This window comes from Dermacentor silvarum, chromosome 3, assembly GCF_013339745.2.
Source record: "Dermacentor silvarum isolate Dsil-2018 chromosome 3, BIME_Dsil_1.4, whole genome shotgun sequence".
In the NCBI taxonomy this organism is placed as follows: Eukaryota; Metazoa; Arthropoda; class Arachnida; order Ixodida; family Ixodidae; genus Dermacentor; species Dermacentor silvarum.
The window spans coordinates 25251102-25264396 of NC_051156.1; the positions used below are offsets into that span (position 1 = coordinate 25251102).

General features: G+C 47.3%; 1 protein-coding gene across 2 annotated transcripts in view; it reads right to left on the reverse strand.

Moving 5' to 3' along the window:
- Positions 1–282: 282 nt before the first annotated feature.
- LOC119445389 (PHD finger protein 12) overlaps positions 283–13295 on the reverse strand; it is a 207178-nt gene continuing 194165 nt past the window's right edge. For both annotated transcript variants that reach the window (XM_049663251.1, XM_037709696.2), the window contains one exon: positions 283–478. In XM_049663251.1, coding sequence (XP_049519208.1) covers positions 338–478 — 141 coding nt within the window. In that variant the 3' untranslated portion in view covers positions 283–337. The remainder of the gene's footprint in view (positions 479–13295) is intronic.

The following is a 13295-nucleotide window of genomic DNA, read 5'->3' on the forward strand; positions in this document are numbered from 1 at the left end:
CTGGAGGGTTCAGCGCCGCGCCGGCCCGGTGAGGGGAGAAATCCGAGGAGAATTGAGGAGGAAAGCGCGCGCGTGGGGGAGAGTGTCGCTACTTTCTAACATCAAGGGGCTTTAAGCGCCGCCGCATGCGAGCGCCATCTGGTGGTGCTGCAAGGAACCCAGCGGAGCACTCGCCTCCCGCTGCGATTGGTCGAGTTTTTGGGAGTGGAGACGAAGAAACCCCGGGATCCTAGTCATAAACAGCTTCACTGTAAAATTGCCCAAGCATCCAACTGAAAGGACTGCTGCTGCATGGAGTTTATTGAAAAGGTGACATTCTGTACAAGGTCCTCCTCGCCTAATTAACGTTCTTGGTGACACTGAAGACAAACTGGAGACAGCCCAGCTTGATGAGGGAGCCGTGGTGTAATAATGCCGTGCCCTCCCAGCCAGCAGCACCAATGGGATTCACACGGCAGCCGCATGTCCTTCTTGTGCCCTGTTAAATGTAATGTCATCATTGGTATACAGCAGCATCATCTTACATGCAACTGCTCAGCCAAATTTTTGACAGGCTGCCATAAAAGTCAGCAGCAGCCTAGAATTACTATTTCTATAGCAGGGTGCCGTGTGTCAGCCGACTGCAAACTTTATCTCACCATTTCACCTCCCTAGGTACCAATTTCTTTACCCTACAAAGCTCTAGAACAAGGGGTCTGAATCCCACCTCCCCTTCAGCATTCAGCTAAATATTTAAACTGGGCAAAGAAGACATGCTTTATCAGACAATTCAGATTTATTAAAACCACCACAGCAGCATGTAATCGCAGTGCAATTCACGGTAAGTGCAGGTAGGGATGTGCTGAGAGCCACATTCAAATCTAGCAGCATTCGTGTGGTTACCACACGACAGCTGGTCACTTAAATGACATATTGTAACAGGGCATGTAATTTATGGTACAGGTGCACTTTCCATATTATACAGATTGCATTCCGTTCAAACATTACTCGAGCACTTTCATGCGCACTACATGGTGAGGCAGCATTTTGATCCGTATATCGAAGATAATTTCAAAGCACAAATGACTTGTGAAATTTGCACGCAAAAATAAAATGTTAGCTTTTTTTTGTATTCTGCAGATTCACTTGCATCATAATGTGCAGTACCTGGAGTTGTAACCATATGGCCAGCATGTATTGCTTTATAGTGCATGGAAGCAGCATGGGGGAAAAAAACCTTAAACAGGCTGAATTGTAAATGTGAAAGGCCTAAAGCTGTTCTTGTCTCGTTCATCTAGCATTTAGTCTCAATAGATTTGTGCAACTGATGCCCTAATTTCTTGAGAAATCTTAAAACAATTTTATTCATTTATTCACAGTACCTTACAGGCTTCTCATCGGAGCACAGTGTAAGGGGGCTTAACATGATTAATTATAACAAATACAATAAAATATGGTGATAAATATGGGTGACAAATACAGAAAAAAATATTATACATATGTGCGGTAAATAGCAAAGTGACAGTGAAAATGCAAGTCATCATAAGACGCGAAAAATAACTAAGAACATGCGCTAAACTGTGTACGAAAAAATGCTTATTGTAATCACAATGCTCATGGTCAAGCGAGAATACAGTAGATTAAAACAAGTTATACTATGGTTAACATAAATTTAACTTAAACAAAAATGCGAGAGAACACGACCGAACAAGTAAATTGGGCATTTGGCAAGTACTGAACAGTTAGAACGCTATTTAGGCTAGAAATGTTCATGCAGATGGTCATGGAATGCTTCGCAATTTGTAATGGAGACGATATCGCCGGGAAGATTGTTCCAAAGTGAAATGGCATGCGGCAATGCTGATGAATTAAACGCTTGTGCCTTACCGAAGATACGCTTGATGCTAACGTAACATGTGCAGTGGGGTTTCCAAGGGTAGGACAGACGGCCTGGTGTGGTTAATGCATCCATGAAGTAAACATAAAAGGGAAGTGGAACGGCGAACTTGAAGAGGGTGCAGTGAATCCTCAAGTTTCATTTTCGTAATGCTAGACTTCAGGCCATAATTTCCAGAAAGGAACCGGGCGGCCCAGTTTTGTATGCATTCTAAGTTAGTGATTAATTTTCATGGAGGGATCAGATCGATGACATGAATTCCAACTGTGGGCGAATGAATGTTAGGTACACTAACTTGCGAATGTTAGATGGTGATTTATGCAGATTGCGACAAGTTTACCCAAGCGTTTGGGACGCTTTAGCACAGATAGCAGTAATGTGGGGGGACCATGAAAGATTGTGACTCAGGCATTCATGCACAACATGCTCATACGGTTGCGAGAACATCTGCAAGTTTTCCCGCTCAGTTTAATCGAAGCGCCATTGAAAATAATCCAGGTGCCAGCCAATTTAATCTTAGCACCAGCATTTTTAATCCAAGTGCCACCACATTTAATCCCAGTGCTATCTGAATTAATCCATGTGCCAACTGATTTAATCCTTGCGCCAGCTATTTTAATCCCGGTGCTAGTCAATTTAATCCTCTTGGAAATTGATTGAGGAACGAATAATTCTTGCAAAAGATCATAACAGGCATCGCAAATGCCGTCCATTTATTGACGTCATCCCTGTATTGGTGTCAGCACTAAGGTAAAAAGAAAAAATTAAATTATGGGGTTTTACGTGCCAAAACCACGATCTGATTATGAGGCACGCCGTAGTGGGGGACTCCAGAAATTTGGACCACCTGGGGTTCTTTAACGTGCACCTAAATCTAAGTACAAGGGTGTTTTTACATCAGCATTAAGGTAGCTCAGTCTCCACGCTGCCAGCGTTGTCATGGCTGCTTCACACACACTTACATGAAGTATATCAATCATTTCCTCCTTTTTGAATCACGTTTCTGAGTAACAAGAGGGACTCACATAAGCAATTCACAATAGTGATGCACATTGGTCACCATTACTCAGCAACTTGACATAATCACTAAGCGACTCATGATAGCTCACTAAGCTTGTACTTTAGCATGCACTCCTATGCTCCCGACATGCATATCAAACAAAATGGTTCTGAGAGTGTAACCGCTTATTCTTGAGTCATGATTAGGACACTAGTGACTCACTCGACCTCATCACCGTCAGTCAAATGACGTGATCACTAGTAATTCGCGTGCGTCGTCATGGTTTTTACCCAACTATGCACTCACCTAACCTGCTGACATGCATATCAAACGAAATGGCTTTCAAAGGGTAAGAACTTGTTCACTATCACTAAGTCACGGGTGGGACTCCTGTGCCAATTGCACCATTTTGATACAAACGCACATTCCTGCGCTACGCTGCGCCAGAACGGCTTCGGCATGTGGGCTCCGGCAGTGGCCACAAACAGCGAGCAGCTATCCACATTCCGCACACCGGCGCCTCCCGCACAGTGTCTCATAATTTTCGCGCTTAAACCACTGGACTTGGCCGTGCGCACGCGTCCACTCCGGGCTGTTGTCGCTGCTGTGGGAATGGCCAGGGCAACTGTATTTAGAGTGTACTAGAATACGGTTGAGAATACAGCGCTCTCCAGCTGAGGTACAAAACGTCAAAAAGTAAGCTGAGGGCACTGCAAGTGAACTAGATATTAGGGAGGCGTGCGCTGCAGCGGGTTCAGCAGGTGGGCGTCTTTGTCCACGGAGCCGGTATAACGTAAAACTATTCCAATCTGTTTTTATGCTAACAGGGGTAAGGCCTGAGCCATTTTGACCTATCATGGAGGGCTAATGGTGGATTCGGAACAAAAAAGTCGCAGTTTCGCCCGAAAGGAGAAGCATCGATTGCAATAGCAAATTTGTAGACAGCTATACCAAGTTTGATAGGCTGTACAAACTCGTAACCATTCGCTTACTAACTAAATTAACAAACATGGTGTCACGCAAGCACAGGCAAACAACACATCTCGCTCGAGAACTGCGGAAACTCGCTGTCAAAACGCTGGAGTGAGGAAGCGCAGCAGCAGCAGCGAGCGAATTGACCTTCGTTCTGCCTCTCACTTCAATGCGAACTAAGCGGCGAAAACAGCGCACACGAAGCTATCAGCACGTCGTCCCATTCGCAGATCGCTTTCAAGATAAAGCCCACGAGGCCGCACCTTACGCAGCAGCCGCCTGCGTTGAACGCAGCCCCCCCGCCCCCCAATCTACCCCTCCTCCCGGCGCATTGCGCGCGAATGAAGACAGCACGCTTCTTCCCCGCTTGCCTCCCTTGCGTACGCGAGATTGATCCACCATCGTAGGCTCATCCTCGCACGCTTTCATTCGCACAGACAGCATGCGGCGCACGGTGACGATCTTATCGCCCTTGGACTTTACACGGAAGATCACGGTGACGGCAGAAATGTGCCTGGAGTGTCCACAGAACTGCTATCACAATTAATCAATTGCGATCTCAGTGATGCTACTGCGGACTTATGATTTGGAGCAATTTTTGGAGCATCAGAAATTTCATTTTGGAGCAATTGCAGCAGGCAATTTGGCATTTTGGAGCAGCTTGGAGCAGCTGATTTTTCACATCCTGAAGCAGGGGGGGTTCAAACCCCCCCCCCCCGAAATTTTTTCCGCAACCCCCCCCCCCCCCTTACTTACCCACCCTTTGTTTTCGTCGCTTCGCGCTGACATAATTCATGAAACCGGTGCTACTATCACAATTTAATTCCTGGGCGTTTCCGTTTGGGTTGGTAATTTACAACAAATCATGTCTGCATATGGAAAAAACTGTCACGGTGTTTGTCAAGGCTTTCACACTCTGTGAAGTTTTGGGCGAGAATGTGGCGGCCGCATTCTGAAGCAACAATGCGCAACAAATGAAGCAACAAATGCGGCAGCCGCATTTTAGATGATGGCGAAAACGCTCGACGCCCGTTTACTTAGATTTAGGTTGCACGTTAAAAACCCCAGGTGGTCGAAATCTCCGGTATACATTTCCGCCGCTTCCCTTCAGGTGCCGGTTAGGCCGCGCTCGCGCAGGATTTTAGGCTACGTTCACACTTGGTCTCAAAGCTGTAGGAAGCGGCAAAATCTTGCAAAAATCCGCCCGCCTAGGCGGCAAAACAGGCAGAAAAACAGGCTGTGAGCCAAATCGGTCTCGGGCCGATTTTTTTGCCATGGCGAAGCGGAAACGCGGCGGAAAGTCGTTCTGCTTCACTGGAAGCTACACTAGCATGTAAACAACCGGTCGTAAAATGGCACCGGGCACCAAAACCATGGCACCAAAAGTGTAGGCTGTAATGCTGATCGACGCGATCAAGAACCAGCTCTTGCTCTACGACAAGAGTGGCACTAAAACGTACTGTCAGCAATACTCGCGATAGTATTCAACGTCGCGCGACCGGAGGTGCGGCAACGAAGCCTTGGCGTGACCCAACTTCTCGCGCTTTTGCAAGGCCAGGCGGACCCACCACCGCCGTTTCCGAGGTGTCCGCGTCTTCCGTTTATTTATTGTCCATTTCTAGAAAACAAGTAGGTAGAAGTATGAAAGCCATTTCTTCTTCCACTTCTATGGCAAACAATAGTTAGACAGATTCCTCGTTGGCGCTCCAAAATTCTCCTCGCACGTGTACGGTATGTTGCAGAAGTCGCGGGGTGCTTTTCTCGTCGCGACGATAGATTGGGAGCGTAGGTCTCACGTAGGACGCGCAGGCTTTGGCGAGCCCCAACACTAGGGCCAGCCCGGGTTTTAGCTGTGGTGTTCCCGTTGCCCCTTTGGTGTCCTGGAGGCGCCGACAATACGAAATGATGAAATGTTATTACAACTTGTGAATACAAGCTATTAAAGAAATATTATCACGACTAGGCACCAACCTGTGACTCAGCGCTACCGCGCCCGTGTGCGGAGAATTACGGAATGCCAACGAGGAATTTACCGAAGGTCACAGATGACACGCAAAGTTGCGTAAAATGATCACTTTTGATGACGGCACAAGGGTCAAAGAATGAACATACCGCTCGAAATAATGCGATAATGAGCGCCACCACGCCGACAAACGTACGCAGGCTAGATGGATCTGGACGAAAACGGCAGCGGCGGCCGCGGCGGTAGCAAAACAAATGTGAACTTGGACAGGCGCGGAAAAAATTTTCCGGCCGCTTTGGCCTTTCCGCCCGCTTGCCAAGGGTGAACGTAGGCTTAGTCTGCGCGAGAAACGTCTCTTGTTTGCGATTGCGCCCCTACGGAAGGCTGGCAATTACTGTTGTGTTGTTGAATTCCAAACCAGCAATTACGGAAGGCTGGTAGTTGCTGTTTTGTTGTGGAATCCCAAACCAGCAATGTACACACGAAGGGGTTCTGAATCTGTTGACGTAAAGGCAAATGATGGCTACACGCTCGCACACAGCGGAAGACACGTACAGCGGCCCATGCACTTGCTGCACGAAATGCAACCCTCTCGTATGAGGGAGCAGGGCGACGAAAGCTTCGAGAAAAAAAAACGCCTTACGCGTTTTTGTGCGTATTTAAGTTTTCTAGCGCAAAGACGCAGCGAACAAGCTATTGCTATGGGAGTAGGTATAGCCTGGTCACACGTGCATTTTCACGCGCATAGCCGTCCTTGACTTGTGAAACGCACTTCGCCCCGACGAGGACGACGCCATTTACGCTTAACGGAAATTAACAATTAATGATGTCTTCTTCGATCGCACGGGTCGTCTCAATGATGCGTTTTTGAAGACTGGTCCATTCAGTGGCGCGATGAGAGACCGTTGCTCCAAACGCCCACTGTACCTGTCGTACTTACTGTATTTACTGAGCTTACTTTACTTTTTACTTAATTTCTTCACAAGCACACGCACACGCGAGGGGGGGGGGGGTCCATGTCTTTGATATACATGTATAGTCTGCTTACACTAACGCTATTTATTATCGATCACGTGACCTAGAGGAAAGCAGAAGCTTGCCCCCCCCCCCCCCCCCCCGGTTGGAGCGGTGAACCCCCCCCCCGAAAAAAATTTCTGGCTACGCCCCTGTCCTGAAGTATTTAGAAAAAGCGAGTTGCAATTTACATTCAATTACCTGAATAATTCTTATGTTCTCACGAGAAGCTTCGTAAACATTTCCATCTATTGCAGATCTCGTGGAGAAAAAAAAGGATTTGTGTGCATGCGACACACACAGACACAAATTGATATCATTTCGTATATTGCTAGTTTTCCCAGATGTCATCGGTAATATCCAGAAACAGAAATGATGGACACATTGGCGGCATGCAGTTATTGTAACGACGTCATGCTGCGCTTCAAACAAGCTACTAGCTGCGTTTCCGGAGTAGATAACGTCCGCCGATGAATCGCCAATTAACCTTGAAGCCGTGAGCCTCGGTAGAAACCGCACTTTGCCGTCGAGCCGCCTTGCAAGGCAGACGCCGCGTCGGCGCCCGTGCGTGGCACTGCTAAAGTCACTGGAACCTGGAAATTTGAAAGTACCGCAACCGCCGGAGCGAGCGCAGGCAACACTGCGCGGAAAAGACGAGCAGCTCTTCCTCGGGTTTTCTAGGCTTGCTACAGTGAAGAACAGCACGATGGCTGCCGCAGTGGGCCCTGTGAAATCCACAAACAAAACTGCATTTCGTTTAGCTAGATACGATGTAAATTACATGTACAGTAGCCGACAGATTTTTCGGACTCCAAAAATTCGGACTTGTTGGATATTCCGGACTTCATAGATGTACCGGCAGGATTCCCATAGAGCTAATGAATTTTCGCGAGCGATTTTTCGGACGAATCTAGGAGCCAATATTCGATTTTCCGGACTAAATCGCTCGCTTTGAGCCACGCTACCCGATCTTGGAGGCCGCCATGTTTGATTTTCCGCTGGCTTGGCTTCCAGTACCCCCCTGTATAGCCTTCAAGATCAGTACACGCACGGTATCCCCTGGTCTCCGAGGCCGTGCCCGCTCTTCCTTGGCCGACAAAACGTTCTAAAAAGCTGCACTTGCTTTTCTTTTCTTTTTTGTTCGGTCCGTACGCTGTGTGCGGGTGAAAGCCTGCGAGGGTCAGCCAGCAACCGCAATTTATTCTCACGCACGCGAGAAAGGAAGGCGGCCGGAGGCGCGCGCGGACTTCGTTCGCTCGCGGGGCACGGGGAGAAGGCGGCGGAGACGGTGGGGAGTTGTATTCTGCTCTTGCGGCTGCCGACGGAGCTGCCGCACAGGCACCGTATCTTGAAAGCGATCTGCTATGCGGCCGAAGTGTGCGCCCGCGATCTGCGATGGGTACAAAGTAGAGTGTACTAGACAATGGTCGAGTGGGCCGAACGGCGCTCTGCCGCTGAGGCGCGGCGTGTGGAAAAATAGTGCGAGGGCGCTGCAAGCGAACTGGAAAGCAGGGAAAAGATGGATACGACCTGGGGCTCTATTCTGGACACGCATGGCGGCTGCACGGCCGCCATTATCCGCCATCTTGGCTGTCTCATTGGCTGTCCAGAGGTCACGTGTTTTGAAATTTGTGCCGGGAAACGGAAGTTTTGCAAAATGCTATTTTGCGTTTTCGTCAGAATGACGAAACGTGACGTGGAGATGCAAATTTTATCGACTAATACTTTTGTGTGGTCCTTAGCACCTATATTGCGACTTTAGCGCTTTAAAAAGAAAGTGTACGGTAGCGTGCAGAAGCCCGTGGAATGCATCTGCAATTTCGCGAATATGTGGTGGCGTTTCAAGATAGCCGGCATGTCAGTTGTTGATTGGCTGAAAGAATATCCCGTGAAGAGCGTCACAGGAAGGGCTGTTTCGTAAACGTCAATTTGACGTTGCGTGACGTTGCGCTGGGCTGCCATTGCACAGATTTTCCGCCATAATTTGTGGTGCGACGAGCCGCGCGAATTATGGTAATGAGCGGCCATATGCAGTGTCAGTCGAGAGGCATGCGTATCGCCGCCTTTTCCCTGTCATTTGGGGCCATGAAAATATTTTGTTCACAACGCGTGCTCATAGCATTTGCATCCCTCTCGGGTGGTGTTGGCCTTTGTGTTTTGAACCATCATTTCTATTAAAAACACGTTTATTTGAAATAATATTGGTTGAAACTAGCAAACTTTCTGCGACATTTCGCACTTTTCACTATTGTGTTTGTGTTGTAATCAATATTAATGACTTTTCGCGTCATCAAAGGCTATGACAACGGTGACTTCTTAATTTACAAAAAGAAATGTACGCAAGACGGCGCCTTGAAGTTTCCTCTCGCGGTGCGAGTAAGCGGCGAAGTGCACAAGAGATGGCAGTGCCGGCGTTTGCGTCGCTCAAGCGGATACCTGTGGCGCGCGCAACGCTATCGATGATATTCGGCCGCTTCTCAGCCAGACCAGTCGGGCTGAGTCACTTGCGGATCACGAGATAGCGATAACGCGGCCTAGAGCGGGCGCAGTTCATCACTGGCAGGTCGCGTATATTGTCTCAAGGTAGAAAGCAAGCGCGTGCGCGCCAATATACGATGACTCATTCCGTTTCCCGAGGACACGCATCCTAGCTAATGAAGCAGACGACAGCCTGCGCGCATGCAGACGACGGAAGCGAGAAACCATTTTGATCGAATAATCGTACGCTTTGAGCTAGCTGCTTTATTTTTACTGGGGAGGAAAACTGTTTTCCTTTATCAACCACGCTAGTTTAAATCCCTACATTACAGTTTCTTAGGCGAAACGTCAAATTTGCGTCACGTTACGAAAGCAAAACGGGGTCATGAGCGCCATTTTGTAAGCGTCGCGCCTACGTCACGCCTTGAAGAAAATGGCGGAATGTCCAGAATAGCGGCTCTGATCTCTTAAAATCATAGGCAGCGGTACAAGCTAAATTTTTGAAAAAGAAAGATAATGAGAGGTATACAAAAATGCTAGATAAAGAACATGTGTAGTATACCTGATTAAATCAAGCAGGCTAGGTGACTATTTGTCGCCACCCCGTTTCAAAGGGGATGCCAATAAATCATCATCATCATCATCATTGGGGCGGAGACGCGCTCCGTGGCATATTCAACGTACTTTCGCCGCGGGCGGCGAGGCCGATTGCGCATAGTACGCCCTTAAAATAGCGCTTTATTTCAACTACAAATTTATGTTTACACCATTTTGCCAAACATATATATTTGAGGCATAGATTATACAACGCGACGTCTTCAATTTTGCTGTCCTTGTCAAGCACGTCGTCTGCTAGCGAGCGCGCGTTCGCTACGCGGACGCTGGCGGACGCCCAGTTTTTCTCGCAGAACCTCTGTGCGGTACATTTTTTTAATGGTGTAGTTGCTTCGGTGCGCCCATGACTCTCGACGGCCGGTGCCAAATGTAGTTTTAGCCAGGTGAACTGCTGTTTTTACCACTGTCTTCTAAAAGTAAATGGTATCTCCGCACCATGAAAGCTACGTAAGAAAAATTTATTATTGATATCGTGTCATTTTACACGCACTTCTTGTTGCTGTATATTGATCAGGGACAATGATCGATGAAAACAATATTAGAGTGAAATAAACCAGGTTTATTAACTGCGTGGCGTGAAGAATGACCAATGCATTTCTAGGTAATTAAATCAAAGGGTACATAGACATATATATTTACGATATATATATCTAAGGGAAAAATAACAAATATTCTAAATGCAATAATTGAAAAAGTGAGAACTCCGGACCGGAATAAGCGCACGTGTTTGCAGTAACAAACACACTTATTAGTGAATACTGGAAATAAAACTCTCATTCACAACAATAATATTCATAGCAGGCAAAACCATCTTATATCTATCTATCTATCTATCTATCTATATATATATATATGTGTGTGTGTGTGTGTGTGTGTGTGTGTGTGTGTGTGTGTGTGTGTGTGTGTGTGTGTGCGCGCGCGCGCGCGCGCAAGTGTAATTGATATACTGTACGACGCCGAATAGTCATTTCCGTTCGAATGTAACGCATAACAACACAGTGGAAGTCTCAAATGTGAGTGAACGATGCAACTGAGCACTGTTCCGAATGATTGTGCTGCCGGAGAATCTCAGGCGCAGTTCCTGAGAGAATTAACGCACGGCCGGGTGTTCAGTCCTACTTAACAAGTTCCTAGCTGGCATTTAAAATAAACGCCCCGTTTTGGGGCAGCCTGTAAATCTGCTAACTTGATTCCGACAAGGAAAACTTTGTTTGACAGCCTCACCATGTTTGCAATTGCAACCCATTAAAACTGGGTGCCCCATGTGGTACGTACACTTATCTTCTTCAACGAACGCAACAGATCTGCACATTTCTCTGCGTGTATGTGAGACATGCCGTTCCTTTAACTGTTTCATTATGGTCGTTATGATAGTGCACCGGATAACTGAACGCAGCCGTTTATAATATACAAGCTGCATGAGTTGAGCGGTCATACATTTGAGAACGGCATTACATTTATGTATGAAATATAGGATAAGCGTAACATGTTTCTCTCGGAAATCAGACTCGAGAATAATTTATGTTGTTTACACCCCCAGAAATAAGCAGAAGAATGCAGCCACCTGCTTTTTTCTTTTTTTTTAATATAAGCAAATTCTTCGGTTTTACGTAGCAAAACCACGATATGATTATGAGGCACCCGGTCTAGTTTTTGCCACCTGGGGTTCTTTAACGCGCACCTAAATAGAAGTACACGAGTCTTTTTCCATTTCGTTCCCATCGAATTCCGCGACCTGGATTGAAGCCGCGAGATCCAGTTTAGCAGCGCAACATGTTTACATTCACGATATAGGCACTATATAATTAGGATACAGCGCAGGCTTTCTTTCTCTTTTTTTTTTTCTTTTTTGAAGTATCGACTGGAAAAAAAAATTCCACGTACGGCATACAGCCAAAGATTAGCATATAGAATGGCTAACTAAAACCGTTTTCGGCGCTCGAGGTCCGACTGCAATAAAAAACACCGTACCAATTACTCCACATTCTGTTACGCGAGAAAGGCGGAAACTTAAATGGAATGTTGCACTGCAGTTTACTCTTCTTCTTTTTTTTTAATCTATACCAATGCTTCCCATAAATCTAAGTACAAGGCGCCGGATGGGGCAGATATGCTTTACTTGTTTGAAGCGGCAAGCAGGAAAGTTAGATATATGTTGCTTAGTCTGCGTTTCGCAAGACCTACTGACAGAAAACTATATGTGCAACAATACACACGAGAGATACATGGTGCTTGAAGAACGAGAAACATATTTTTCTCCAAAGGGAACAGTACAAGAACATAGTGGAATGAAAGCCAACACTGCGGCCGCAATGCACGCGCAATCACCGAGCGGCATTAGAAAACAATAAAAAAAAAAAAAAAAATGTCACAGTTTCGCCCTAAGGGCGAAGCAATGAATGCGATAGCAACACAGCAATGTCATACGAAGTAAGGTGAGCGGCTTTGGTAGCAATATGAATTTTAGTAAACATGAGCTGATTAAGTAAGCAGGTGTGCTGCGGCGTAAGTAGACCGACATGAAGAGAGACTCGATGACCACGAGAAGGCGCGTGTGAAACGGTGGTGTTGATGAGAAGCGCTTCCCGTACGTGGGCAGCGCGTGCGAAGGGACACACCTGTAGCGCTGCACTGCCGATCCGGGCAGCATTGCATGTGTAGCGTGCGTTGGAAAATGTGGCCCGACTATTACTAACTGAATGAACAAGCGTGGTGTGAGCGCGCACAAACAAACATGAATAGATCACACTGAATGACCGCAGACAACGACTGTCAAAACGCTGGCAGCAAGCGCATATATACGCCGCAGCAGCGGGCGAAGGTACGTGCGGTCTATCGCTTCAACGGAAACTGAGCGGCGAATGCAGCATAAAGGTCAGAGCCGTGTGGAGATAAGAGACGGTGCGGACGAGCGACGAGCGCGGTTGTTGGCAGCCTAGAAGTGCGCCCCCCCCCCCCCCCCCCCCCCCGGGGTTCCCTCCGGCGCTGGCTTCCCGCTTCCTTGCTTGCGCGTGGGTGATGGAGTGCGTTCGCTCTCCGTGATAGCGCGCGTCCCCGCACGCTTCCGCTCGGGCATACGGCGCGCGGCGAAGATTTTATCTATAGGGAACCTCACGGCGACGGCGACGATGACGGCGACGGCAGAAATCCGGTAGAAGTGTCCATATAATTGCTATCGCAATAAAATAAATAAATAAGAGAAAGAAAAGGAATTTATTCTTAAGGCATAAATACATGTCATATGCAATTAAGAAGTCCATTTGATCGGTCTGAACGCAAATACCAGCGCGCGAAGTAGTACGAATGACCCTGCTGAGCAGTATCGCCAGCAGTTTCCAACGGCGCGACCTTGATGCGGCCCAATCCACTTCGACCGC